The following is a 26,456-nucleotide window of genomic DNA, read 5'->3' on the forward strand; positions in this document are numbered from 1 at the left end:
AGTTGAAAACATTAGTTCTGCACATATTTCACAAGAAGACACTAGTTGCACTGATTGCGTGAATCATATCATTACCACTTCGAACCAGTAATTGCATTACTTTACAGGAAAGTGCTGGTGTTTAGCTTTTTCCTCATCAAAAACATAATAAATATAGTCCTACAAAATGTGCACCGCTAAATGGAATTGACAGGTTGTAATCTCCAGGTGTGTAACTGGACCAGCTAGCAGTTGGTGTAATGGCGGAAGGTGAACCACCAGATGGAGGTAGAGAGTCAATAAATGTCGATTTGGTCCTTTGATCCTTCCTCATGCCAACAACCCTTATCGGATTGTGTCCCAGCCACCCAACCCACTCCCAACTCTGACTTTGCTGTGCATCCAGACAAAGGATCACATTGCCGCCCCCCGAGAGACGCTCACCCTTAAATCTCTCCACAGTGCTGCTTAACCGCAAACCCCATTTTAATGGCGTGCAAACCGGTTATGTAACAGGCAATTGCAAGTTTTACAAAACACCGCTAACGTAACAGTGTTTACACACAATGTGTTGGCGTTAAGTCTTTGTTTCAATATCACAACAGTCGTTTCGACACATGGGCCATCCTCAGACCGGCATTATTCGGCCTGCTATCAATTCAAACAAACCCTGTTCAAGCCCCCGGGACGAATACATCTCGGCAGAATCGTAAATACTGCACGACCGTCTGTAGCTTGGCTGAGCTTTGTTGTCTACAAAGCCAGCTAACTAGCCAACTAGCCTACGTTTTGTTATGATGAGAAGCACATGGGCTGAACGGCTCGAAAGCTACATTTTAATTAACCTACATGGTAAGGTGAGCCCCATTTGGGTTCCGTTTAACATGAATTTGATCGTTAATTCACGGTGCCTGGCTTAAAGCACTCAGGGGGAGGGGGGAGTAGGGAGTTAAAGCCCTGCTAGCTCTTAAGCTAACCTAGCCGCAACATTGGCGAGCTAACTTCTCAAACGCACAAGTGGACGGGGTTTAAATGCCCCTCGCGAGGTGGCTGCAGACAGGCCCGCGCTGTGCCTGCTGCTGCTTCGCTGTGTGACTTTGTGTGGCACAAACGAGTGAGTCCGATATGTCTACCGCGTGTGCATCGTTCGTCGACACCGTACGTGTTTAGCATTAGTTGGAGGAACAATGACCGTGCACACGGGGCCATTTGCCCGTGGGCACGAGCGACTGCCAACTAAAGAAGTTGGCATTCGCTAACGGTTAGCTGTCGATAGCTCAGCTAATTCTGCACAGTAGTCACGAAATGCACGCCGCTTCCTGATAAACGGCTTCAGAGCTAGCTACCGAGCGGTTTACGCCGGTATATCAACGCGCCGTGTCCATTAACGTGTATAGTGTTTTACCTTGATATAGAAAGACGGAGTCGTGTTGTTATTTATCTCCTTCCTTGTTCGTCCAGCTGATTCACATGACAGCTACTCTGGCTGCTGCTGCTGCTGCTGCTGCTTCCTCCAGTGAGACGAAGGGAGCGTTCCAAACCGGCTCAACGGCGGTTGCGTGCAAAAAGGCACGAACGCGGCGGAAGGCAGAACGTGGTGTGGTCGACGTATCCATGCGCTGTGAATCAGCAGGAGAGTCGATGAACTGGAACGCAACCAATGGTAGCGGAAAGTGCACCTGCATCTCCAGCCTTAAACAGCTTTATTGCCAACTTTGTATGTGTTATGTATTTGTCTTGACGCTTTTATCAGTTGTATTCTTAATTAGATATAATTATATAATATATATTATATTCTATACATTATTTCTGCCATAAATATGCCCATTGACTAACATAAGCTGTAAGTATTTATATATTTTTAAATGGCACCACTATGGTACCTTATTGTACCACTTTTTTATAAGGCACAGTGTATGTTTATTTATTTATAATATAATACCAATAACTTTCTATTGCTTCAAAATTAACTTTTGGGTTGCCAGTTTGTGAAATCAAAGTAGCTGGTTTGTGTTTATCCTACTTTGGCATGCCACTTGCTTTGTCTTCTCAGCTTTCCATAAATTGTTAATAATTTACATTGTTGGAAGGAGCTTGAGACCCAAGATATTAATTAACAGCTGCTTCTGTAATTGTTGTGCGTTTGATAATAAATAACTTTAACTTGCAGCATAGTGTGCAGTGACATATGTAGCTTAGTGTATTCTTGTAATGGACATTAAGCCCATTTGAAAGTTTGGCACCGCCGTAGACGAAGGTTATGTGTACAAATTAAACTAAATTGTGATATGAGTCAGCGGCTGCCGGTGAAGGAGTGGCACTAAAGGGTGCAGTTACAGCCAGTGACCTGTGCGGGTCGCTAATGTGAGTCTGCAAACATGGCTGCCCAGGATGAACTCAGTAAGTTTCTTTCTGCGGTATCGGTGACTAATATCTCTTTGAATGCTGTATTCTTGGCTGGAAAAAATCAAGCGAACAATAGCCCTTCGTTATTCTCACGGCTGCGATGTGTTTTTTTTAAAGTAACGATACAGCTTATTCCAGTTAAGAGCTGGCGCAGGGACCGCGGCTAGCTACTCGGCTGTACAGCTAGCTAGCATGCTAACGTCTGGAGGCCGTTTGTCCAGTCATGGTCGAAATGAAACTTATCCCCTCCATGCTATTAATACATGCTCGTTAGACACGCGTTTGAGTTGTAGACTCAAGACTTGAACGTCTGGGGGGTTTAGGAATGAATGCGGAAAGTGTCAGCAGTCGTGCGAAGACGGTGTCGTGGCGTCAAAATTATATGAAATGCGTTGGTGGTCTGTCAGTGGATGTAGCTAGCCGGGTTAGTGAACCATGCTAACGGAGAGGGTGATATGTGGTGTGATGGTTGCACCGGCTCATCAGCTGGCAAGGCGAGCTTCTCACTCAATCTGGCGACTGTTGGTCTATTTATTTATTCGGTGTATTTCACTGCCCCCCCTTTGAAGCTGAATGTGGCACAGCCTTTTTTTTTGCATATGGTTGCATAAAGCCCCCAATGGGGCTGTGCTTCCATATTTGAATTGGGAAAACTGTGCAACTATAGCAGAGTTATTCCTTCTAAAATGGTCTCGCGTTTGGTCACCACCCATACAATGAGAGTTGATCAATGTGAGTTTTTTTGTTTGTTTTACAGATCAACTGGAACGCGTGTTCCTTCGCCTGGGCCACGCAGAAACCGATGAGCAGCTCCAGGACATTATCTCCAAGTTCCTACCCCCTGTGCTCCTCAAACTCTCCAGCGTCCAGGAGGGCGTGCGGAAGAAAGTAAGAGGGGTGTTGTCTGTGTCTGTGCCTATAAAGGAGATTACAAGGACTTATAAGTCTCTGCTAGAGCTGCACCTCAGAGAAATGTGAATTGTTTGCTGTCAAAGGCCATCATAAACCCCATTCCCTCCTCAAATACTGGCTCAAAGCCATGTCACTTCCATTGTATGGAAACATGCTTGTAATGGCCTTCGATCCTCCAGTTTTGCCAATGACTGTCCGCATGTGTTGGTCAAACCGCCACTGAGATTTCTGTGCCATCTCTGCCAGGTGATGGAGTTGTTGGTCCATTTGAACAAGAGGATAAAAAGCAGACCGAAGATTCAGCTGCCAGTGGAAACTTTGCTGGTGCAGTACCAAGATCCCGCAGCCGCCTCCTTTGTGACGGTGAGGATCAAAGTTTTGCAATGTGCTTCTTATGAATCCAATACGTTTCTAAAGTATCCTTTCATGAAGCAATCAAAGAGTTGGGCATTTTCACAAATGTGTTGGTGCCTGCCATCACTATTGAAAGTACAGCACGTAAAAGCAGTTAGTAAGCTCACTAATAACTAGTTACAGTAACTAATAACATTTCTACCAGTCTGTTTTAATACTGCATGTTAAAAATGGTAGGCTTAGTTTTTACTAATGTGGGTTTCATTGCATCGGTCTTGACGATTTCAATTTTAGTTTTAAGCAGCGGGAATGACAATTGTTTAATCCACGCATTTTGCAGAACTTCACCATCATCTACATCAAAATGGGCTACCCTCGCCTGGAGGTGGGAAAACAGTGCGAGCTGGCCCCCACCCTTCTCACTGCCATGGAGGGCAAGCCTCAGCCACAGCAGGACAGGTGAGGGGACGCTCGTGCTCGCACAACGTGGGATGCACAAGCATATTTACTATCCTCACACATACTTTACATGGTTCCTTGACGGAGTGTGACTTTGCTTCACTCTCGCTTTCTTCTCTTAGCCTGATGCACCTGCTGATCCCCACTCTTTACCATATGAAGTATCCTGCAGACACCTCCAAGATCGTGTCTCCATTCAACTTATCAGAGAGGCCAAAGACTGTGCAGCTGCTGCTGGAGTTCATGTTGGATGTTTTACTGATGCCTTACGGGTGAGTTTGTGCCGTGTGCTTTGGGTATTGTGTGTGTTATTGGTATGACTCTTTGAGGGGTCAAACGCTTCAGCGTTTGAACACAAACATTGAGTGTCTCTCTCCTCGGCTCCTCCAGGTTTGTGCTGAATGAATCCCCGACTCGCCCTGCTCCCTCCTCCCAGGGAAGTCCTGCAGAGGGGACGTTGGCCGCGGGTGGCCAGGGTCTCCCTCAGCCTCCACCAGGGATGAGTGTCTATGCTGCCAAGAGGGTGATTGGAGAGGCCCAGTGGAGCGCTGAGCAGCTAGAGCAGGTACAATCACTCAGCCAGAGGAGTGGTGGCTATATTTTTGGTCATTTGGGAAGACTAAAGCTGCACTCAATTTAACATAAGATGTCTCACTCAATTTAACACCGGTTCTAAAAACAGCTCAATCCAAAAAGCTAACCGATTATGGATATTTATGCTGCATATTTTAAGGGCCGCATTACGATTTATAATTCCTTCATCCGGTATTTGGTTTGAACAGTGTAAATTGGGGATAGTGAAGTTCATGGAGGCGAAGCAAATCCCGGAGGTGGAGACCGTAGTGCACCTGGTGGTGGCATCGAGCGACACCCGACATGGTGTGGCCACTGCAGCTGATCTGGAGCTGAAGAGCAAACAGAGGTTGGTGAAGGAGCTTTGATCATCTCCGGTTCATCAAGTCACCCATGCATGTCGTCTTACCTTTTTAACTCGGTGTATGATACAATTAATTATCAATATTGTGGGTGTACTTGTTGTGCTTTTAAAATCACAATTTCTTTGCTGATAATAAAAAATAAAAAAATGTTACGGCTAAGTTTAAGAGTTTGACAGGCTATAAATCCTTCCGAAAGAGATGCTGAAAGTACAAACTTTTCTTCATTTAATTGGTTGTGTCCTCGTTTTATTTTCTTCCAGCCTCATCGATTGGAACAATCCTCTAATTATCAACAAGATGTACAAGGTGTATCTAGGGGACGTTCCTCTTAAATCCAAGGTTTGTAAACTCGACAGTTACCTGTGTTTTATCTTAAAAAAAACAAAAACAGATGTTTCTAGAACAGTTTTTGTATGTGCACTAGGGAGGCAATGTGAAGCAAGAGTTGAAACACGAGCCAGTGAGCACCAGAGTCAAGCTGAAGATCCTGCCACATCTTCTGCGCTCCCGCCTCGCCGCAGAGTGCTTTCCAGCTAACATCCAGGTAGGCTCTCGGTCCGTGCTTGCTGGTACCTTTTTGTGTATTCTCGATTTTTCAAAAGAAGTCTGGTGCCGGGCTAAATACTTTAACCAAATGTTCCTGTGTGCGGCGCAATCATTGCTTTCCTTTCTTCTCCAGGTTGTGTATGATGGTCTGTTTGGGTCAAACACCAACAACAAACTTCTGTCTCTCACCTTGCAGTTTGTCCATCACATCTGCATGGTGTAAGAAAAGTTAACTTTAATCTAGATACAGCCATGTATCATTTCTTTACCTATACATTTTATTTAGAATTTGAAAAATAATATTTTGGCTTTATGTTTTTTCAGATGTCCTGACACTAATAAACCTTTGGGACTAATGCTGCTTAATGGTCTCACCAAGCTCATCAATGAATACAAGGAGGTAAAACTGCATATGACACACATTTATACTGCATTGTCTGTGTTTATATATATTTACCTACCTACGAAACATTTATTTTTGCAGGATCCTAAGTTACTATGTCTTGCCTACTCTGCTGTTGGAAAGCTGTCAAGGTACAAATTAAATAACTGCCCTTTTCTTTAACGTTGCCAGCTTTTTTTTGGATTTTAAGTATTAAAAATATATTCTACATGTTATGTCCTCCCCTCTAGCCGCATGCCGCAGCTGTTCACAAAGGATATTGCACTTGTGCAGCAGTTTTTTGAGTCCATGTGCAAGGTAAGTGGAAGATCTCTGAAACATCTTGATGCAGTAAAAACACGGCAGCACACAACGGTACATTACAAAAAGATGTTTCTTTCCTTAGTCTCAATCCTAAGAGGATACAAAAGGAGTGTCTGATATTGATGTTTCCAAAAATCTGTCATCTTCTTTAGGAGGAGTCTGACGTCCGTCTTGCCATTCAGGAAGCTTTGTCCATGATGGTTGGTGCATATGCCAACCTGCAGGGGGCACTGCTGAACCTAATGGAGGCCCTGGTGGCTGCATACATCGGAAAGGTAAATCCAGGCGGGAAAACGAGATATTCGGTCAATAAAGACAACAAAAAAAAACTAATGTCGATGAGTTCAGTAAGTCGGCATGAACCTAACCAAGAACTCTTGATTGCAGCCGGAGGTGCAGGTTCGCCAGGTGGCCATGAAGTTTGCCAGCACAGTGTTTGCTCCTGATCACGTGCCATCAAGATACCTGCTGCTACTGGCAGCCGGAGACCCGTAAGTCCCGAAAACTTCTACGTAATGTCAAAATGAATCGCAACGCAAATAAGCATATCAATGAGTCTCAAAAGCACTTGTCAAAAAAAAAAAAAAAAATCAGCATTTACTTTTCCTGAGTGTTGCAGAAGGTAAAATGAGGAGTGTTTTTTTTTTTTTTTTCAGGAAGGAGGAGGTGTCCGGGGAGGCCCAGAAGGTGCTGAGAGTTTTTCTGAACAAGAACTCTGAGAAGGAGGGACCAAAGCAAATGCCCTCCTTTCCGGACATGGTGGCCTATGTCCAGGAGAAGGTGATGCGATGTGCTTTGTTTTTCAGTCTCTAGAAGACAAAACATCCTGGGTACACCCTGTTTTGCAAAAACGGAAGAATGATTTAATCTCCCTTTTTTCTTTTTTTTTGGTGGATTTGGTCATCATCAGGCGGCTCAGAGGATCAAGACTCCAGCTAAACACAGTGTTGGAACCTACACTATTCCTTTCAACCCGTCTGCGTTTGGGGAGGTACATATTAATTGGCGACCAGGCTGTGACATTGGATGAGTCTGCACTTCTTCTATTTTTTTGCTCCAGACACCTAACCCCCCCCCCCCCCCCCCCCCATCTCATTTCCCCAGATCGTGCTCTACCTAAGGATGTGCTTGGCCCACAGCGCCGGGGTGACGCCCATGTCGGCCCGTCTGACCGACATGCAGGACGATGCGCCGGCCATCGGTCGGTACATCCGCACGCTGCTGACCTCTGAGCCTCAGTCAAAGGGTTCGGAGGCGAACCCTGTCCATGTCTACATGGAACTGCTGCAGCAGCTGCTGTCTGCTGTCGGGGGTGAGTTACACTGCTCTTCCCTCGGGGCCGCAGGATCAAATCACGTGTCCATTGTTATAAAGGGCTTCTTAGAACATTTAAGATGGTTTGTAACGATTCCCAGTAGCTTGTATATCAATGAAGTGCTTTGTTAATTATTGAACCTTTTTAGTAAGTAATGATTTTATTTATTTTCGTTGTGCTTTCGTCTTTATGGTATTTTAAAGAGGAAGAAAAAATGCCCTGATAATCATGATATGAAACACTCATGTGTTATTTATTGCACTTCTCTGTTATTCACCTCAACAGGAATACCAGTCATGTACTGTCTCCTGGAGGCGGTGTCTGTCAGCCCAGAGATACTGGCTCCCAGATTTATTGATAAAATTGACTGGATTAAAGTGAGTATTCCATTGATGCACGTGTTTAATTAGATGTCGGATTTAGGAGGGAGGCAAGTTTGTCACACAAATTAATTTGCCATTCAACAACAACTCAACAACTCCTCCAGTCACTTGGCTGTGCCGTGATATTGTAAAACCAAGAGCATGACTCGCACATCTCCGCGTCAGCTGCAATAACAGACGTTGTCCTCTCCAGAGTCTGATGAACACAAATAAGGAGGACATGAGGGAGCTCGCAGCCCAGCTGTATGCGGTGGTGGTCTCCTCCATGACTGGCAACGAGCTGCAAGCGGCTGTGCACAACCTGCTCAAAATCACCAAGGACAACCATGTACGCACACTTTTGTCTCATCGGCGCACTTGTATAAATACATATGCATATATAACAGTGCATTTTTAACTTGTGTAAGTGTCGATTGGTTTTCTTGAACCACAGAGTCCTGAGACTCAGCACGGTGCCATCCTGGCTCTCGGCTACATGGTGGGGAGGTACATGAGCAAGAAAAAAGCTGCCGCCTCTGAAGACTCTACGCACGGCATGGAGCAGCAAATGAGTATCACCTCCCAAGGAGATGATGAACTTGTTGCCATGGCCACCAAGTCAATTGGTATGCAATTTCCTTTTGCGACAATTTCCTGCATTTCAGACAGCATTTATTGACTGACTATAGCAGCGGTTAGTGTACAATAAATTGATGTTAAAATGCCATTAAACCGTTTGTGTGAACACAAACTAATTGAAAACACATAGCTTTTGTCTGTTTGGGTTCAATAACTTGTGTGTGTGTCTCCACCCGGCCAGGTTCCTTCCTGGACAGCAGTAGTGCGCTGCTGGCTGTGGCAGCGTGCACAGCTCTGGGGGAAATTGGCCGCAACGGCCCCCTTTTGATCCCTGCAGATGGGGCGGGCTTCACCAAACTGTCGGCCACAGAAAACCTGCTTGCTCGCATCCCCTCTGGCAAGGAGAGCATGAAGGTAACCAGGGGACTGCACAGCAGGAAGTGGGCGCTGTGACTTTTTGTCCGGCGTCGACGCAGTGTGCATGTATGATTTTCTTAAAAAAATTTAAAATGACACGCCGGATCTTCAGCCAAAAGATGTGTGACTCGTATCATCTTTGTCTCTCGCCCATCCGTGTACGCGGTCCAGATGAAGGAGCGAGCGATCCAGACCTTGGGTTACCTTCCTGTGGGAGATGGCGACTTCCCTCACCAGAAGAAGCTGTTGCAGGGTCTCATGGACTCTGTGGAGGTATGAAACGCACTGACTGACTCTGATGTATCAAACTTAAAGCTTTTGGCAGAAGTGGGGATTTTTGCACTCGTAAATTATTAACATTCACTCAAATGGACATTCCCTTCGAAGCTGTTTCGGTGGCTCATTAGTTGAACAATTGCTCTAATTACTACCTCCTCTTTTTTCTGTCTAAAGGCCAAACAAGTGGAGCTGCAGTTTACAGTCGGAGAGGCTATAACCAGTGTTGCAATAGGCACCAGCTCAGGAGCTGCCAGAGACCCATGGACCTGCACTGAGGACCAGTACAGCCCGCCACAAAGTAAGTACCTTCACTAAAGGAGTTGACTTTGACTATCTATTGCACGCATTGTCCGTTCAGTGAGAGGGATCTCCTCAGTTATTCCTCTCTTTAAGGGATTTTCACTATCCAGAGCGAGGGTCCAAGGGTGGAGGGTGTTGTGTGCTGTCGAGCCAAAATGTGCGCTATGTGATAATAGGCTATATAGATAACAAAAATTCACGTCTCTTGCGTAATGATGGAGGGTTGTCACAGTCTCCATAATGATGAGCAGTTCTGCATTGCTGCTAGTCATCAGACATGTGACGACTCAAATGCCCCCTTAAAACAAAACAAACCACATTTTAATTTTCGGTCCCTCCAAAAACATTTACACTCTCTTCCTTCTCCCCCCCCGTTAGATGTGAAAAATAACGATGTGGTTCCCATGGTCCTCAAGTCCATCCTGGCCAGGTACATACCCAGCCAGAACCCCCATGTCCGACAGGCGGCCTGCATATGGCTGCTGTCTCTGGTCAAGAAACTCGGCCAACACAAGGAAATCACGGTGGGTGTTTTTGTACAGCGACGTACTTCTGAATCTAAAGAGGAACGAGGTCACAGTTCAAAAGGACGAATAACCAAGAGAAAGAACAACTTGGACACTCACTGTTTTTTTGCAAGCCTCGCATTGCAACTTGAGCAAAGAGTGATTTTAAAATATTACAAAAAGGATCGTGTGGTATTGATATATACTTGTACGTTGTCCTTGTTTTTGGGGAGTGAGATTTTGGAGTTAAGACCTTCAGCAGTTAGTTTAATTTTCGAAGGATTTCCAAAATTTAGGCTAATCACTCTGCTCCATCATTAAACTCTGTTCTTAAATGTTTTCCACATTTGTCACACGCTCATGAGAGTCATCAATGCTCGAGGGCTGCATTTAGTTTTGTGGCAAAGAATGAGAAGACTTGGTGACTCGGTGTTCATACATAGAAATATTTTTAATACAAACATGTTGTTTTTACTCTTCCAGTCCCATTTGAAGGAGATTCAGGTGGCGTTCATCTCGGTTCTCTCGGACCCCGACGGTAAGAAGAGACTTCCTTCTAACCCGACTGTCGGATTGATCCGTTACTACTTGACACCGGCTCATGCTTGTTGACTGTACCTGTGCAACATTATGACCCCCCCCCTCTCTCCCTCTAGAGCTGAGTCAGGATGTGGCGTCCAAAGGCCTGGGCCTCGTCTATGAGATGGGAGGAGAGGTTGACCAGCAAGAGCTGGTGTCCACCCTGGTGGAAACGCTCATGACTGGCAAAAGGCGAGTGGGCGGTTGAGTAGTCAAGGAGGACGGAAATGAAACGATAGAAAAAGTGGCACGAGGAGAAGTGAGGTCATACAGATGTTGTTAAATTCTTCTTTATCCTTGCAAACAGAGTGAAACATGCCGTTTCAGAAGACACCGAGGTGTTCCAAGGAGAAGGTTTGGGGAAAACTCCGGATGGGTAAGTCGGATGTCGCCACCGTTGGACATTTCTGACCTTCCCGGATGTAATGGAAATGCTCTTGTGTTGCACACATTGACCTTTTTGTCTCCCTCTCGCTTTGGACAGTCACGGCCTGACCACATACAAGGAGCTCTGCTCGCTGGCCAGCGATCTGAACCAGCCGGATCTGGTCTACAAGTTCATGAACCTGGCCAATCATCATGCCATGTGGAACTCCCGCAAGGTACCACGTTCTCATGCGTCGCCATCGTTCAGTTTCCCCATCCCCTGCATGTGCACCCCCACTCCTCCTCCTCCTCCTCCTCTTCTTAACTAGCTGTGGTGGTCCCACGCTTCCCACCACCCGACCTCTCCTCTTTTCAGGGGGCAGCGTTCGGTTTCCACATGATCGCCTCCAAGGCCGGGGAGCAGCTGGCCCCGTTCCTTCCCCAGATCGTGCCCCGCCTGTACCGCTACCAGTTTGACCCCAACCTGAGCATTCGTCAGGCCATGACCAGCATCTGGGACGCCTTGGTCACTGATAAGACCACGGTAGGAGCGGCGTCTTGTGCAACATACACAAACAAAATGGATGGTAGGAAAGACTTCTCGTCATTCGGAGTAACGGTCGGCTGTTGGTCTGTTCTGATGCGTTTCAGGTGGATAAGTATCTGAAGGAGATCCTGCAGGATGTCATTTCCAACTTGACCAGTAACACCTGGAGAGTCCGCGAGTCCAGGTGCAGTAGCCACACACACACACACACACACACGACACATCAAACTCCCAAAAAAATTAAGATTAGTGAGACTATCGATTTATTTACTGTAATGTGCAAAAGAATTAATCGTTTTTTGATGGATTGATCATCCTTCCAGCTGTCTCGCCCTGAATGACCTGATTCGCGGCCGCCAAACTGACGACCTCATCGATCACCTGGCAGAAATGTGGGAGACACTGTTCAGAGTCCTTGACGACATTAAGGTTAGCAGGAAACAATCAATTTATGGACACACTAGATAATGACGATGAATCATATGAGTGTCATGTAGAGTAGACACACACACACACACACACACATAGTGGAATAGTGGTCCTCTTGTAACCCATTTCTGACCATGTTGTCTTGCGCTTCAGGAGTCTGTGAGGAAAGCAGCAGACCTGACGCTGAAGACACTCAGCAAGGTAAAATTGTTCGTCACAATACTGACCGCTGTGATTGTCTGCGCATGCGCGTTCACGTACAAGTGTCTCGCTCCCTGTCCAGGTGTGCACTCGCATGTGCGAGTCCACAGGCTCGGCGGCCCAGAGAACTGTGGCGGTGCTGTTGCCCACGCTGCTTGAAAAGGGCATCGTCAGCAATGTCTCGGAGGTCCGCTCCCTAAGGTACAGTCTCCCGCCTGCTCTCGGTTTTCCTGTGTGACCGTGATGTGGTGCTCACTATGAAGCAGCTCATGCTGTGTGTCGGTTAGAGAATTGTCTGCCTCGTTCTCCATGAACTAATACGTTAAATGCCCCTCCCAGTATCCAGACCCTGGTCAAGGTCAGTAAGACGGCGGGTGCCCGACTAAAGCCTCACGCCTCCCGGTTGATCCCGGCCCTGCTGGAGGCCTTAAGCACCCTGGAGCCTCAGGTCCTCAACTACCTCAGTCTCAGAGCCACAGAGCAGGAGAAGGTAAGCTCAGCTTTTTTAAATTTATTTATTTTTATTCTTTTCTTTTTTTTGTGGGAAAAAAAAGAAAAAGTTGTCTCTCTATGAATTGCGTTCTTTCTGCTTCTCCAGAGTGCCATGGACGCCGCCAGGCTGAGTGCCGCCAAGTCCTCTCCGATGATGGAGACCGTTAACATGGTAGGGAACCAAAACGTCATGAATTACTGACAATGTGGTTCAAAGGCCAACGTGATCTGTTTTTTTGACGTGTGTGTGTGTGTGTGTGTGTGTTTCCCCGTGCTCAGTGTCTGCAGCACCTCGACGTTTCCGTGTTGGGCGAGCTGATTCCCAGGCTCTGTGAACTGCTCAAGAGTGGAATCGGCTTGGGCACCAAGGTAGACCTCACCCCCCTTTTCCGTCCAAGCTGTTTCTTAAATGTTGGCCCTTGTCTCAGGAAATATGTATGTAAAGACTCGGTGTATGTTTATGCTCGTCTCCTCTCTGTTTTCTTTCCGCACAGGGAGGCTGTGCCAGTGTAATTGTCTCGCTCACGGTGCAGTGCCCCCAGGACCTCACCCCGTACTCGGGTACAAGAAGCTCATCTCTTCCTGGCATGTGTTGTTTTTAAATGTTTGACGCACGTAAACTCATGACAATGATTTGTATTATTATTGTTGTTCTCAGGTAAACTGATGAGTGCCCTGCTGAACGGCATCCATGACAGAAGCACTGTCGTACAGAAAGCCTTTGCCTTTGCTTTGGGACACCTGGTCAGGGTGAGCACCGCTTCTGTTGAACAATGTTTGTGATAATTACAGCGTGTGTTGTTCTTAGTGACTAAGAACAACACACGCCGCTATGTTTACATTTTAAAACGCATATCTTTTGCAAAGTTTTCACTGACCTTCCGTACTATGCCGGAGTTTAGAAACAATGACGTAGACGCCCGCGTTCGCTACTTGATTGGGTCTCAGCCGTCACAACCTGCCCTTCCCTAATTTGTCACGCCTCGATCACACGATACTGCGGTGTGTCGAAAATCTGCTTCCTGTTTACGCGGTCATGTGATATGCGTTTTCAAAGGTCAACGTGTGGACTCATTTAGAGATAATTTAGAAAGAACTCTAATGAAACGCCTGTGTGGACGGAGATGTTTTTAAAATGAAAACGTATTGGTGTGAATGTAGCCTTAGTAACCCCCTCCTTCCCCTCCCCCCCACTAGACAGCAAAAGACAGCAGTGTAGAGAAACTTCTACTGAAGCTCAACGGCTGGTACTTGGAGAAGGAAGGTAAGACGGCAGGAAAAAGCCATTTGTCCTCACAATATCATGATGTCTGTATGTGCATCAAAGCCAACAGTGCCGTTGGGACTCTTCTTGTTCTTATCATCCTCTTCCTCTCACTCCCAGAGCTGGTGTACAAGTCGTCATGCGTGTTGACCGTGCACGCCATCAGCCACTACAGCCCTGACGTGCTGAAGGGCCACGCAGGCGTCGCTCTGCCGCTGGCCTTCCTGGGAATGCATCAGGCACCGGGACCCGATGAGGAGAAAGGAGAGGGCCACGACGCGGCGCTGTGGGCCGAGGTGTGGCAGGACAACGTCCCAGGTGAGAAACGTTTTTCTTTAAAAAAAAATATTAAAAAAAAAGAATTAATGATATGTTAATCACAACATCTGAATGTATTTTGTTACACCAGGGAGCTTTGGAGGCATCAGGCTCTACATGACAGAGCTGATCGCCATCACGCAGAAGGCACTTCAGTCTCAGTCCTGGAAGATGAAGGCTCAGGGTGCGGCTGCCATGGCAACCGTTGCCAAGGAACAGACGGGCTCGTTGGTGGCGCCGCACCTCGGCATGGTGCTAACGGCTTTAATGCAGGGGCTGTCCGGACGCACGTGGGCTGGCAAGGTAGCGGCGATAACACACCGGCAGAACAAAAGCAAAAAGGAGATTGTCACCAAATTAATTTTATATATGTATATTTCTTTTCATGCTTCAGGAGGAGCTATTGAAAGCCATTGGATCAGTAGTCTCCAAATGCAGGTGAGTCTTACAGAACTTTTTTTACCTACTAATGGCAGTTTTATTTGAAAGGAGAACAATACTTTTTTTAAAATGTGTTTATCAATATATTTTATTTTCGTAATTGCTTCCATTATTCTTCCGATTTCTAGCACGGAGCTGAAGAAGCCCTGCGCGGGCCAGCCCACCATCTCCGAGGTGCTGGAGGTCGTGTTGAAGGAATGCCGTAAGGAGAGTCTGGTGTACAAGATGGCCGCTCTGCGCTGCGCCGGGGACGTGCTCCACAGCAGCCAGGAGGACCGATTCAGCGACATGGCCGAGATCCTGTTCCCCCTCATCAAAAAGGTTTAAATCGCCTTTACTACATCCGATATTGCTCGTTTTGTTGTTAAATCGGCAAAACGGAAGACGTCGCTGTTTAAACCGCGTTCGATCTCATCCCGCCGTATCTCGTATCTCGTTTCCCCCGACAGAACTGCCCAGAGAGCGGCGGCGCCTCAAAGAGGTCGCTGGAGGACGACGACCGAGACGTGAAGGAGAAGGAGCTGCAGACGGAGGCCCTGCTCTGCGCTTTCGAGACTCTTGGGAAGGCCTGGCCCCGAAACCCTCAGACTCAGGGTAAGTTCAGGGAATAATGTAAATCCCGGAGACTTAACATTCACACAACGAGCAGCAGGGTCTGAGGCTTTAAGATCATTTTCTTTTACTTTGCTTTCGGAACGAACACACTGCCGGACTTTGGACTCGCTCGCGTGGCGGACCACACCTGCTTCTTTCCAACCTTGAGCCGAACCCTCAAACCGGGGGCGGTCCTCGTGCACTGCGCTCGCGTACAGAGTCCAAACTGTTATTTCTGCCTGTCCTCAATAGAGACGGGAGAAAGAATGCCGTCCTGCCTGACCTCTTGCAGTCAAAGCGTGTGTGTGTGTTACTTCAGCACGCTTAAGTCACTGGAAGCAATATGATAGCCCCAAAACTGGTTCTTTAAAACCTTTTGGTGTCAGGACTGAGCTCGAGGTGTTATACTGTAGTTGTTTAATGTTCTGAACTTTGTGTCTGCCTGTAGCTTGTTTCCAGGTGGCGGTGTGCAGCCTAATGTGCGAGAAGCTCAAGCTGAGCACCTGGAGGGTCCAGCTCGCTGTGCTACAGTCCATGAAGGCGTACTTCAAGGGGTAAGGGGCGGGGGCCGTTGTTCTGAAATAAACCCCCTGAATTCATCCAGCGGATCATGTGGCGCTCACAGTGAACATTTCCAATCTGCAGGTTGCTGCTGCTCGAGAAGGGCCGCGAAGACTTGGCCGCGTTGTCGCCGATCCTCGAGGAGACCTGCGCCGCTCTCACTCACCCTTTAGGTAAGGAGCCTCGCGACACATCGGCGTCGTCGGCATTCTGGTGTTAATACGCCTGCACATCATTGCCGTGTTTGTGCTGTTTTTTCTTATCCAGAAAACAAAAGTTACTCCTCCGTGAGGACCGAGGCCTTGTCGGTGGTGGAGCTGATCGTGAAGAGAACCGGAGGTCAGTATTCCCGGTGGCGTGTCCCCTCTAACCGGAGTGAACTTGAACGTGACACACTGTTCCCTCCCTATTTTCTTATATTTATTTATTAAATAAATAAATCAACATTGTTTGTGTGCCGTTGACAGAGAGCGAACAGTGGGACTGCGTGTCCGTGAAGAGCCGCGAGCAGCTGCAGCGCTCCCTGTCAACACTGCAGGCCGACAGCAGACCTGACCTGAGGGACAAGGCCCAGGAGCTACGCAGGCACATCCAGAGCCAACCCTGAGCATATGTACACACACACACACACACACAGCTCACCATGCCAGCCAGATACTCGCAGTTATAAACAAAATAATACAACCAAATAGAGCATCAACTCCTTTTTGTTTTTTACTTTATCAGTCAAACAAAAAGCATCACACACTGTCCAGCGTCTTTTGATGCAGTGATCATCTTTTAAAACGGATATTCACTAAACCTCAAGTCATTGCATCGCTTCTCCATATAACCCTGTGAGCTGCTCCGCTCAAGCTGACACACACACACACACACTTGTGGCTGACGGAGTGTTTGAAGAGGGATCACGGTCACTCGCGGCCGTTATTGCAACGTGTCAATTTTTATTTGGTTTGTTTAAATGGACAGTAACATGATATAAATAAATGCTATATAAACTGATGTATTGGGTTTGCGGACACTGTATATCTAAAGCCCCAAATCGGGGACTTTTACTACTGTTGTGGGTTTGCCTACTCATTAACTATCAGAACCGCAGGTTGTACACCCTCGTCCGCTCGTCAAGGGTTTGGCCACCAGAGGTAGAAGAGCAGCGACCCCGGAGTGTAGCTGTCCAGCTCCTGTTAGCAAGACAACAGGCCCGTTTAGTGAGGGCCTGAGAAAGAAAGGAAAAAAATGTTCAGTTGAAAGTGATGCTATAGTTGTTTGAATTTGTCTCTGATTAAAAAAAATTAAACTACCGTGACAATTTTCACACAACTCTTTTTGTCCTCATACATTACATGTCTTAGCTGACGCTTTTATCCAGAGATTTACAATAAGTGCAAACTCAGAACAACAAGAATCGAGAAAGTACAATTTCTTCAATAAAGTTTATCAGTAAGAGCCATTTAAGTGCTACCTTCCCTATTCAAGGTAGTCAAAGATGTTTTAGTGTGACTGAAGATGTAGAGACTCTGCTGTCCTGATGTTCCACCAATGAGGAGCCAGCACAGCAAACAGTTATGACTGGTTAGCTCGCAGTGACAGCTACGAGCCGGGGTGTGAGGTTAGACCATGACCACAAAATGATGTTTTGAAGTTGACATTTAATGTCAACTCTTGATCACTCACTTTGAGACCACAGGTATTAAGTACAAAAACACCTCGTAAGGAAAGGTTGAACCTGCATGTGATGGTCACGTAACATCATGCACTTTAGTCTCATCTTTGTTGCTTTTTAAAGTAAAAAAAAAAGTTAATCTATCGCAGCGGCATTATCTAGTCATACATTAGCTAACAGCCAATCAAATGTGACTTGCTGTAACACGAAACCGACAATCCTCCGTAAGGTCAGAGGGACAAAGATGTTGCTCACCCTCAAAGTTATTTCCAAGGGTTATGTTTTAAGTATAACAATCCTCATTTGTGGTGGAAATATCCTGTTTGTCTCAGCAGTAAATATTACGTTCGCTAATAAAGTCTATAAAATGTAACCTTACAATTGCAACGCTATTGCCAAATAGCTGGTGTCAGACCAGTAGGCCGAAGACTTTGTAACGTGAATACAAATAAATGGTCGGACCACTCGTCGTGTCCCAACACTGCGAGTCCGGCAGTGTGTTCGTTCAGAAAGCAGTTTGAAGACAACGTGGAAATGAGAAAAAAAACTAAAGTATTTATTTTTGGATGAAAGGAAACGGTAAACACAAACAGATAGCCAGAAGTTACAAACGGAGACTACATAGATACGGTTGCTAAGCAGCACATTTAGAACGCGGCCGCTGTGCACAGCGATTAGCCGACGATCTGTTTGTTCCTCCGGTCCTTCTGCCGCGCCTTGTCCAGGCCTTTGTTGGGGAGGTTGGCGTCGCTGTGGCCGAGTGCCGTCCGCGACACGGCGGACATGCCGTCGACGAACTTGGTCTTGAACAGGACGTTGGCGTTGGTGAACATGCCGTCCTTCAGGGACACCACCACGAACTGCAGGGGAGAGAATTCAGCAAGTTCACTGGTGGTGTGTATGTGTTGGTCGCTCTAGTCCATTTGATGCTTAGTAAAAGTGTGTGTGTGTGTGTGGTTGTCATACCTGTGAGTGTCTGAAATGCGTGCGCAGCATCTGTCCGATGTTCTGTGTGTGCGAGAGATCCAGGGCGGCGTCCACCTCGTCCAAGATGTAGATGGGGGCCGGTTTGAACAGCAGCATGGCCAGGATGAGGGACAAGGCCACCAGGGATCTGAACAGATGCAAAGAGGATGCTCAATACAATTAAAATAACTAAGTGACCGGCTTGCTTCATTCATTGGCTTTTCTTTTACTGACCTTTGCCCACCACTGAGCTCAGTGAGGTTCTCCTTCCAGGTGTTGCCCAAGGCTACCTTGAACTCAAGACCTTCCAAGACTCCACAGCCCTGGGCAGGAGCCAGCTTAGCAGTGGCCCCCGGCAGCAGAGTGGAAAAAATAGAGCCAAAGTCCTTGTTCACCTGCCGGGGGTACAGGGTACAGGGATTACTGTGAAGTCCAAACCAGTCTCAGTGTACGTAGCCCAATGTGAGATGAACGTGAGCCACTATTGCAAATGTATGGGGGGAGGGACGACCTTCTGCCACGCCACGTTGAGAGCCTCGTTCTTCTTCTGGTCCAGCTCCTCGATGGTCTGCAAGATTTTGGCCTTGTCGTTCTCCACGATCCTCTTCTTCTTCATCAGGTCGTTGTACTGCAGGAGGGAAGACAGTTGTGTGGGATAAATGTTGAGTTATCCAAAGCCACAATTGTAGTTTTTTGTGTGCACGTGTGTGTGGGGAGTTTGCACTTGCTGACGCAACAATCCCCCTCGCTCCGCCCTCACCCTCTCCTCCGCCTCGTTCAGCATGTTCATGGCCCTCTTGTTGACGTTCCTCTCCAGCTTGGTGGTGGTCTCCTCCAGCTTCTTCAGCCGCTGGCCGGCCTCGCGGGGGTTGTTGGTTTTAAAGTCGTACACGGTGTTGGGCTGGCCGAAGAACTGCCGCTCCGACCGGATCCAGTCGTGTTCCTCCAGCATCCGAGACACCTGGAGGACGAGCGGTGTGAAGATGGGGAGAAAGAGAGAGAGAGACATGGTGAAACCTTCAGGAATTATACTACTACTGCAGTAGTGTGTGTGTGTGTGTGTGTGTGTGTGTGTGTGTGTGTGTGTGTGTACCTTGTCAGCAGCTTCCTGGCTGTCTTTGCGGTGCTTACTGATGTTGTGTTCCAGCTCCTTGATCTTCAGCTGGACTTCGTTGTTCTGCTCCCTGATCTTATTGGCCTCTGTGCTCTTACCCTGGAACATTCAATTTGATTTTTTTTTTTTTAAAAAGAGATAAATAATCATAGTAGTCATATCCTAAAATTCCAAGCTGTAAAATAAGCCAGCACTAAACAATTAAGAAAGTCAAACGGTGGCCAAGTAGAGAGTAAAAGAACCACATAACGTGTTTGATGGAGTGGCTTCTAAATTAGAATGAGCCCCTCACATCTACACAGGGAGCAGAGTCCACCATGTTTCCTTGGTAGCCCAGAATGGACAAACCAAGCACTGGCCTTCATGTCTGACGTCTGTTGCTCCTACAGTACAGTCGTTATGGTAATGTAGACGCGTTAGAGCGGACGGGTATTTGGTCCACGGCTAGCTGTCGCCAAATCCTACACTAAAAAGGAGGAAGGGAAACATGTTTTTAAAATCACCTTGAGCTCTTTGTCCTGAGCCATGATCACTTCCTTCTGGTTGGCCAGCTCCTCCTGGGCTTTGCGCACTGCCTCCTGCGCGCACACACACACACACACACACACAAACGTGTGGTGAGAAAAAGGGAAGGAAAAACAACAACAAGAGTAAACACGTAAACCTAGAAATGTGAGCTCTTGGGGGACACATTTAATTGTTTAGGTGTAAATACCTTGTTCTGTGATACGATGCAAGCCATACTGTCGATCTGCTCCTTGATGGCCCCCACGGCTTCGTCTACAGCCTGGATCTGCTGCTCGTAACCGGCCTGCTCCCTCCGCAGCTCCTCCAGCTCCAGGGCCACGGCGTCGGACTCCTGCAAGAAAGTGAACCCATTTGATTTGACGCAGACCCAGGCTGGGGGGGGGGGGGGGGGGGGGGGGGGGGGGGGGGGGGGGGGGGGGGTGGGGGGTACGACGACTGCGTACCTGCTGCCTCTGCTTCAGCTTCTTGTTGAAGGCGTCGGCTTTGGCCTTGGCCGCGTTCAGCTTCTGCTGGGCGGCCTTCAGCTCCTTCTCCCTCTCGGCCTCCGCGTTCTTCATCTTGTCCTCCAGCACCTTGTACTTCTCCTCCGCCCGCTTCTGCACCTCCTTGGTGACGCGCAGGGTCTCCTCACTCTCCTCTGGTTCAGCGAGCCCACCACAGTTAAGTTAGTTTTTTTTGATAGATTTCTCAAAACGTAAGTGTCTCATTTGTATACAGTCTGTGCTAAAGGGCCGGGGGGGGGGGGGGGGGGGGGGGGGGGGGGGTTTCAGTCATTGTAAATTGTGCTCATTCCAGCATTCTGACCTATGGCCTTGCGCAGCCTCTCCAGCTCCTCTTGCTGCTGGTGGAAGGAGCTCTGCTGCAGCTTGGCCTGCAGAATCTGCTCCTCCTCGACCTTCAGCTCATACTGGTGCTTCAGCTGATGGTACCTGGGGGGTGAAGAAGCGCAGTGAATGAAGAGGAAGAAGAAGAAAGTGTAGGTTGCTGGTGGAGAGAGTACGAGGTGATGAAATCCAGAATACACCAGGAGGATGCGAAAGCGAGGTTCAGGGCACAGAGTTGGTGAACTATTTTGAGAATGATACATTTCTTATAATACTGGTACAGATATTTTGAGAACAATCCATAACAATATGTTGCACAGATATATTTTTTACAATAAACTAAATGGATATGGATTTTTGACCAAGAAACCTACTGAAGAGGACGTTTTGCAGTGTAAAAACATGGCAGTTCCCTCTGGTGGACAAACTATGTAAAAGGTGAAACTGTTTCTCAATGACCTCCAACATGGTAAGTTATCAGACAGACTTTCATCCGTCATAAACTAGCATTGGCTCATACATCGGCCCGCCCGATGTATCTGCTGTGTGTGTGTGTGTGTGTGTGTGTGTGTGTGTGTGTGTGTGTGTGTGTGTGTGTGTGTGTGTGTGTGTGTGTGTGTGTGTGTGTATGTATGTGCATACTTCTCCGCGGTTCCCTTAAGGCTGGCCAGTTGTCGCTCGATATCCTGAAGCTGGGCCTCTCTGTCGCTCAAGTTGTCGCGAACCTCCTTCAGTTCCTGTAGGCTGGACAGGACCGATGCCGACTGGGAGCGAGCGCCTGGAAGCGAGAGAGAGAGAAAAAAAAAGAAAGAAAAAATGGGCATCGAGTATGGAAGATTGTTGTATTGCACGTGTCTAGTGGGTCAAAACTGGGATTCCAGGGATGTGCGGAGGCTTTGGAAGATGAAGCAATAATCAAACATTTGACTGTACAAGAAAACAAGCCGCGGTAAGTTCCATGGAGACACTTGTTCTCACCTCCGCTCAGAGTCCCCTGGGGGTCGAAGATGTCCCCCCCGAGAGTGACGGTCTTGGTCATCACCTGCCTATCGAAGGCCACTTTTTTGGCGTTGTCGAGGGTGTCGCACACCAGCGTGGAGCCAAAGACGTACTCCATGGCCTTACGCAGGTCAGACTCATAGCCCACCAGGGACAGAGCTGCGTGGACGTTGTTCTCGCCGACCTAACGGGGGGGCGGGGGATAGGCGGAGAGGAGTCAGGGCTTTTTTTGAAGACCAGACAGAGCGACGACTCAATCTTCTGCGTTTTAGATGTCTCACCAGGCTCTTGGCGGTGTTCACCACTCTGTCGCTTAGCGTCTTGGCAGAGATCTTGTTCAGGGGAATGATGGTGTACCTCCGCTGGAGCTCTCCCTTCTCCAACAGTTTCTTACCAGTCACCTGGCACAGACAAGAAATAAATAAATAGGCCAACTCCAGTTGCACTGTTCCACCGGTACGCAAATTAAATCACATGATAATCACGACATGAAACGTGCACACCGTCCACTAACACACGTACCTCTGTGTCAACTATAATGTTATAGAGGCGACCTCCGGCAACGACCTCCAGTCCTGTTGCGTAAGAGAGGTCATGGACTGTGATCAGGTTAGCGAGCAGCCCCTTCACTTTGCTGCGGTCCCATCCTCGCTCCGGGTCCCTTTAAGACGGCAAAGAAATGATAAACACATTCAATTCTATACTATAAATGTTTCTCAGGGCCAATCAATACAATTGCATACCCAATTCCATTTATGTCTTTTATTTTCAAAGCTTGTATTAAGGTTTTATGATGTCATCGCACTTAAAAATGGGGGAATTTTGTGGTTGTATGAAAGGGAATTTACAGTGCCGTTAAATTGCTGCCAGCCGCCCTGTTGACTAGAGTGGACGCCTCTTTGTATCAAGCCAGCTTTTTTAAATGACGATATGCCAACAAATACAAATAGTAGAATATTTGGTTTGATGTGTTGAGAGTTTTGGAAATATATATATTTTTCCCCCACCTTTGTGGATGTGCAGGGCATTTAAAAACTCAGAATAGATTAATTAATCCTTTGGAAAAGATTATTTTGACCAAAAATGGGTTACTTATTTGTGTTTTTTTTTTTGTTTGTGTGTGAATGCGTGTATAATTTCCAACCCATTATCAGAGGGCAAACTAACAGAACTTCTAGATTCCCAAACAAACTGTGCAGGAAGCACAAGCAAAACCTTACTTGTAGTCGAAGCGCAAGTTGGGGAAGCGAGACACGAGGCGCTCGTAGGTCTCTTTAAATTTGGCGACCTCTCTGGACAGCTGCCTTCTTTTCTCCAGCAAATTCTCCTCCTTCCCATCTGAAAATGCACACACAGACCAACAAAAGTTGAAATGTAGAACATAAAAAAAAAAAAAAGGAATGGCGGCTGCCGTGTGCACCAGAGGCTGCCCCCGCATGCGCTGCTCTCACACAGAATACCTTCATAGTTGAGTTTAGCTAGCTCCGCCTGCAATTTCTCCCTGCTGCTTCTGACGACCTGCAGGCCGTCCTGGTCCTTCTTGTAGCCGCTGTCCATCTTTTTCACCTCGGCCTGTTTGGTCTTCAGCTCGGCCTGGGCATGCTTCAAAGTCATCTGGGCCTGGACGGAGAGGAGGGCGGGGACAAGAGGGATGAACAATCTCTCGGCAAAACGGCAGGAAAGAAAATCGAGTACATTCTCCCCCGTCGGATACGCCCGAGTCCTTTTCTCACCTGCTTAGCCTCTGTATCTGCCTTGCTCATGTCGTTCTTGCAGGTCATCATCTGCCCGGCCAGCGTGGCCTCCTCTCCGTCCTCGTTGGTGGAGAGGCCCGCTGACACGGCCCTGAAATGCTGCTCGGCAGCCTCCAGGGCGGTGCCATCCTTCTGTCCCTCCTCCTGCAGGGCCTCAAGCTGCTCCGTCAACTTGGAGACTTCCTTTTCTTTTACCACGAGCATTTTCTTATCCTAAGAATGGGGGTGAGGGCAAGTGTTTGTTTCAGACATTAGAGATTGAAGTCATACGGGCACGATATAGCTCAGTGTGTTGACCCATTACCTCCTCCATACTCTTGACAAGCTCATTCCTCTTCTTGGTTTCATCTGTGATGTTCTGTTTCTTCAGGTCGAACGCACTCTGAGCTTTGGCGTCCACACGTTGCACGTCCGCCACAGTCTCCTCCAGGGATTTTAACACTCCGTTCACCTCCTATAGGTGAGCAGATTAAGATTCCTTTTTTCGGTTGTCGTTTGATAATAAATAAAAACATCCAAAACATTGAATTTTGATTGGCTACAGATCATTTTTGGACACTTCCTCCCGGGGACGCAGATTCAAATTTCGAACAAGATCAACTGCCGAGGAAAGAGGGGAAACAAAGTCGTCCAGCGCACCTGGTCCTTTTTCCTCTGCAGCTCCTGGATCTGGGCCGACAGCTCCAGAACTTTACTCTCGTTCTCGGCCATGCTCGCCTGCATCTTGGCGATGTTATCCTGCATCCCCTTCAGATTGTCCGCCGACTTCAGCTTGGTCTCCTCGGCGCACACAAATAGCCAGGCCACGTACAGCCGGGACAGGTGCTGGATCTCACGCATCAGCTTCTGGTACTCCAAGTACGACGACCGTTCCTGCAGAAGGTGAAACGGTGCGTCGATGGGATGCCCTCTCATTCTTGCCATCACATGTTTTGCAGGTCTCGACTCTGCGTTGAACCTACCTCTTGGAGTTTTTGCATGGTCGGAGTGATTTCCTCATCCAAAATCTGGGGGGAGCCAACAAAGACAAGAGTTAGTTGCAGTTGCATTCGTGGCGGCGGCAACACCGAGATTGACGAGTCAAAATAAGTTTGGGGCGACGAAGCACACCATCTGAATCTCCTTCAGCTTGGCCTCCTTCTTCTCTATGGTTTTCTGAGCGCTGATCTTTTTACACTCGTACATCCTGGTTCCCGCTGCCTCCTCGATCATGGCAAGGATCTGAAAAAATAAATTAAAAAGCCGGTGGTCACTTTAAGACTTGGAAAAAATGGGTCTGTATGAAATAGTATCGATGGTGTACAGAGCGTGTACGCTTTACCTCCGGTGGCTTCATGTTCAGAACTTTGGTGATTCTCCCCTAAAGTGTTGGAGAACATCACATCATGTAAAATACCATAGAGGATGTTACAAACACTATCACACACTACTTTCTGCAGACAGGAGACCCACCTGCATGATGAGAAAATGTGGGTTATTGACATTGAGACCGACAGAGCAGAACAGGTCCTGCACCCTGGTGTTGTTGGCGTTCACTCCGTTGATGAGGTACTTGTTCCTGCCCCCAATCACCACCTGAGACACAGTTATATCAATCAGTTTTAGCTTCAGCCTCGCGCACAATGAATGAGCTGTCATGCAGTCCATTTATCGGCCGACCTGTCTGGTGACGGTGATCTCGTCGTGGGATTCGAAACCCAGAGGACTCTGGCTTTTGTTGGAGTTGTCAAAGGTGATGGACACCATGGCCTTGGTGATGCCGCCCTGCCCGTTCTTGTAAACCAAGTCCTGGAGGTTGGAGGCTCGCACCTTTACCGGGGAGGGGGATGAAACAGGGAGAAAGCGTTACCGGTTTTCAAGAGTGACCAGAGTTTTAAGATGCTTCTGGCTAACAGCTAGCTTAGCTTACTGGCTCTGTTTTGGTAGTTGACAACTCTACGACGTGAATAATTTAAGGTCAACAACGAGCTAGCTAGGTGACCGTTATCCTCCAAACGTTAAGGGCCATATAACCGACAACACACTCACATGGCTGAGGTTGGAAATGCCCAAAAGGAAACATATGGAGTCCAGGATGTTGGACTTGCCGCTGCCGTTCAGTCCCGTGATGGCGTTGAACAGCGGGTCGAAGCCATTGATCTCCGTCCTCTGTGCGTAGGATTTGAATCCCTCAAGGATAATAGACTTGATGTACATCTTCAGGCTCCCCGCAGATTCCGGAGGCACAGACTTGCGGTGTTTGAAGGCCGAATCCACTCGCTTACCGCCCAGTGTTTACGACCGACAAGTCGATCCTCTCTTTTCACTTGAATTTTGGCGGCAGCCACGGACCCGCTGCGCCTGGGACGGGACGAAGACATTAAAAGAAATATATCTTCACACGCATTGTGTGCATTTTGAATACATTGTTCATTATTATAATATTATTGACTCTAATTTTAAAAATAATGTGTAAATAACGCCGTTTTAGATCTATTTATGTTTGTTTTCGTCAGGCAAGGGTTAGGGACTACTAAATGCTCCCTGTCGCCTCTAACGGTGTTTTGAGGCCACCTGTCGGTAGAGAGCTGAACCGCAGATGGGAGAAGAAATAGCTCTCCCCGTGTCAAACGTCGACAACAATTAGATGTATTAAGTTTAAAGGAAAACTGTTTAACGTCAGCGACGATGGGGCTATGTTGGCCATAGCTAATACAAATGTATTAATGGTGATTGCATGTTTTTTTATAGTTGTTATTGATGATTCTACCATGTTGAA

At 47.5% G+C, this 26,456-nt stretch overlaps 3 protein-coding genes across 17 annotated transcripts in view; 1 reads left to right on the forward strand and 2 right to left on the reverse strand.

The window, feature by feature from the left end:
* The window catches only part of kdm4c (lysine (K)-specific demethylase 4C), a 27,069-nt gene extending 25,505 nt beyond the window's left edge, over positions 1 to 1,564 (reverse strand). For 7 of the 11 annotated variants that reach the window (XM_034530179.1, XM_034530231.1, XM_034530223.1 and 4 more), the window contains exon 1: positions 1,385 to 1,563. The gene's annotated coding sequence lies outside the window, so the exon portion shown is untranslated. Of the gene's footprint in view, positions 1 to 1,384 lie in introns of all 11 variants that reach the window. The other 4 variants (XM_034530205.1, XM_034530246.1, XM_034530256.1 and 1 more) reach the window with 2 other exon arrangements.
* Positions 597 to 17,163, forward strand: ecpas (Ecm29 proteasome adaptor and scaffold). 5 transcript variants are annotated; one of them, XM_034530110.1, is made up of 50 exons: positions 597 to 836; positions 1,441 to 1,642; positions 3,143 to 3,273; positions 3,544 to 3,660; positions 3,992 to 4,110; positions 4,233 to 4,382; positions 4,501 to 4,675; positions 4,893 to 5,032; positions 5,309 to 5,387; positions 5,473 to 5,592; positions 5,728 to 5,813; positions 5,919 to 5,994; positions 6,079 to 6,128; positions 6,228 to 6,294; positions 6,453 to 6,575; positions 6,688 to 6,791; positions 6,957 to 7,080; positions 7,211 to 7,291; positions 7,405 to 7,612; positions 7,901 to 7,992; positions 8,192 to 8,326; positions 8,432 to 8,603; positions 8,798 to 8,970; positions 9,145 to 9,246; positions 9,427 to 9,550; positions 9,931 to 10,076; positions 10,542 to 10,596; positions 10,715 to 10,829; positions 10,945 to 11,013; positions 11,122 to 11,239; positions 11,380 to 11,547; positions 11,655 to 11,734; positions 11,874 to 11,979; positions 12,133 to 12,180; positions 12,263 to 12,381; positions 12,520 to 12,670; positions 12,779 to 12,844; positions 12,952 to 13,041; positions 13,167 to 13,233; positions 13,331 to 13,422; positions 13,870 to 13,936; positions 14,057 to 14,254; positions 14,346 to 14,557; positions 14,649 to 14,692; positions 14,824 to 15,016; positions 15,145 to 15,289; positions 15,738 to 15,843; positions 15,935 to 16,023; positions 16,118 to 16,189; positions 16,318 to 17,163. In XM_034530110.1, exons 1-50 carry the CDS (start codon positions 774 to 776, stop codon positions 16,455 to 16,457), a joined length of 5,769 nt encoding a protein of 1,922 aa, XP_034386001.1. In that variant the 5' UTR covers positions 597 to 773; the 3' UTR covers positions 16,458 to 17,163. The 5 variants fall into 5 exon arrangements, with proteins under 5 accessions (XP_034386001.1, XP_034386010.1, XP_034386038.1 ...); XM_034530119.1 differs by having other exon boundaries at positions 597 to 831; XM_034530147.1 differs by lacking the exon at positions 597 to 836 and adding an exon at positions 962 to 1,093.
* Positions 17,164 to 18,045: 882 nt separating this feature from the next.
* smc2 (structural maintenance of chromosomes 2) lies at positions 18,046 to 26,040 on the reverse strand. Its single transcript, XM_034530268.1, has 25 exons — positions 25,727 to 26,040; positions 25,358 to 25,507; positions 25,151 to 25,273; positions 25,020 to 25,058; positions 24,809 to 24,919; positions 24,661 to 24,705; positions 24,338 to 24,571; positions 24,003 to 24,152; positions 23,678 to 23,911; positions 23,405 to 23,564; positions 23,165 to 23,282; positions 22,467 to 22,605; positions 22,226 to 22,345; positions 21,924 to 22,128; positions 21,588 to 21,723; positions 20,926 to 21,050; positions 20,565 to 20,758; positions 20,309 to 20,452; positions 20,097 to 20,171; positions 19,573 to 19,692; positions 19,240 to 19,440; positions 18,991 to 19,107; positions 18,714 to 18,874; positions 18,480 to 18,627; positions 18,046 to 18,373 (listed from the first exon to the last, which is right to left on the reverse strand). The coding sequence occupies exons 1-25, from the start codon at positions 25,892 to 25,894 to the stop codon at positions 18,188 to 18,190; spliced, it is 3,603 nt and encodes a 1,200-aa protein (XP_034386159.1). The 5' UTR covers positions 25,895 to 26,040; the 3' UTR covers positions 18,046 to 18,187.
* Positions 26,041 to 26,456: the final 416 nt, after the last annotated feature.

Source organism: Cyclopterus lumpus, chromosome 1 (assembly GCF_009769545.1).
Source record: "Cyclopterus lumpus isolate fCycLum1 chromosome 1, fCycLum1.pri, whole genome shotgun sequence".
Taxonomy (NCBI): domain Eukaryota; kingdom Metazoa; phylum Chordata; class Actinopteri; order Perciformes; family Cyclopteridae; genus Cyclopterus; species Cyclopterus lumpus.

What these genes read in the sequence shown, in the direction of transcription:
- smc2 (XM_034530268.1), bottom strand. Translation starts at nt 25,894, where the DNA reads ATGTACATCAAGTCTATTATCCTTGAGGGATTCAAATCCTACGCACAG. An exon ending in GCCAGGAAGCTGCTGACAAG is followed by an intron (nt 19,441 to 19,572) that starts GTACACACACAC and finishes CTCGTCCTCCAG; the next exon opens with GTGTCTCGGATGCTGGAGGA. An exon ending in TCAACGTGGCGTGGCAGAAG is followed by an intron (nt 18,875 to 18,990) that starts GTCGTCCCTCCC and finishes TACCCCCGGCAG; the next exon opens with GTGAACAAGGACTTTGGCTC.
- ecpas (XM_034530110.1), top strand. Translation starts at nt 774, where the DNA reads ATGATGAGAAGCACATGGGCTGAACGGCTCGAAAGCTACATTTTAATT. An exon ending in CTGGCAAGGAGAGCATGAAG is followed by an intron (nt 8,971 to 9,144) that starts GTAACCAGGGGA and finishes TACGCGGTCCAG; the next exon opens with ATGAAGGAGCGAGCGATCCA. An exon ending in CTTTGGGACACCTGGTCAGG is followed by an intron (nt 13,423 to 13,869) that starts GTGAGCACCGCT and finishes CCCCCCCACTAG; the next exon opens with ACAGCAAAAGACAGCAGTGT.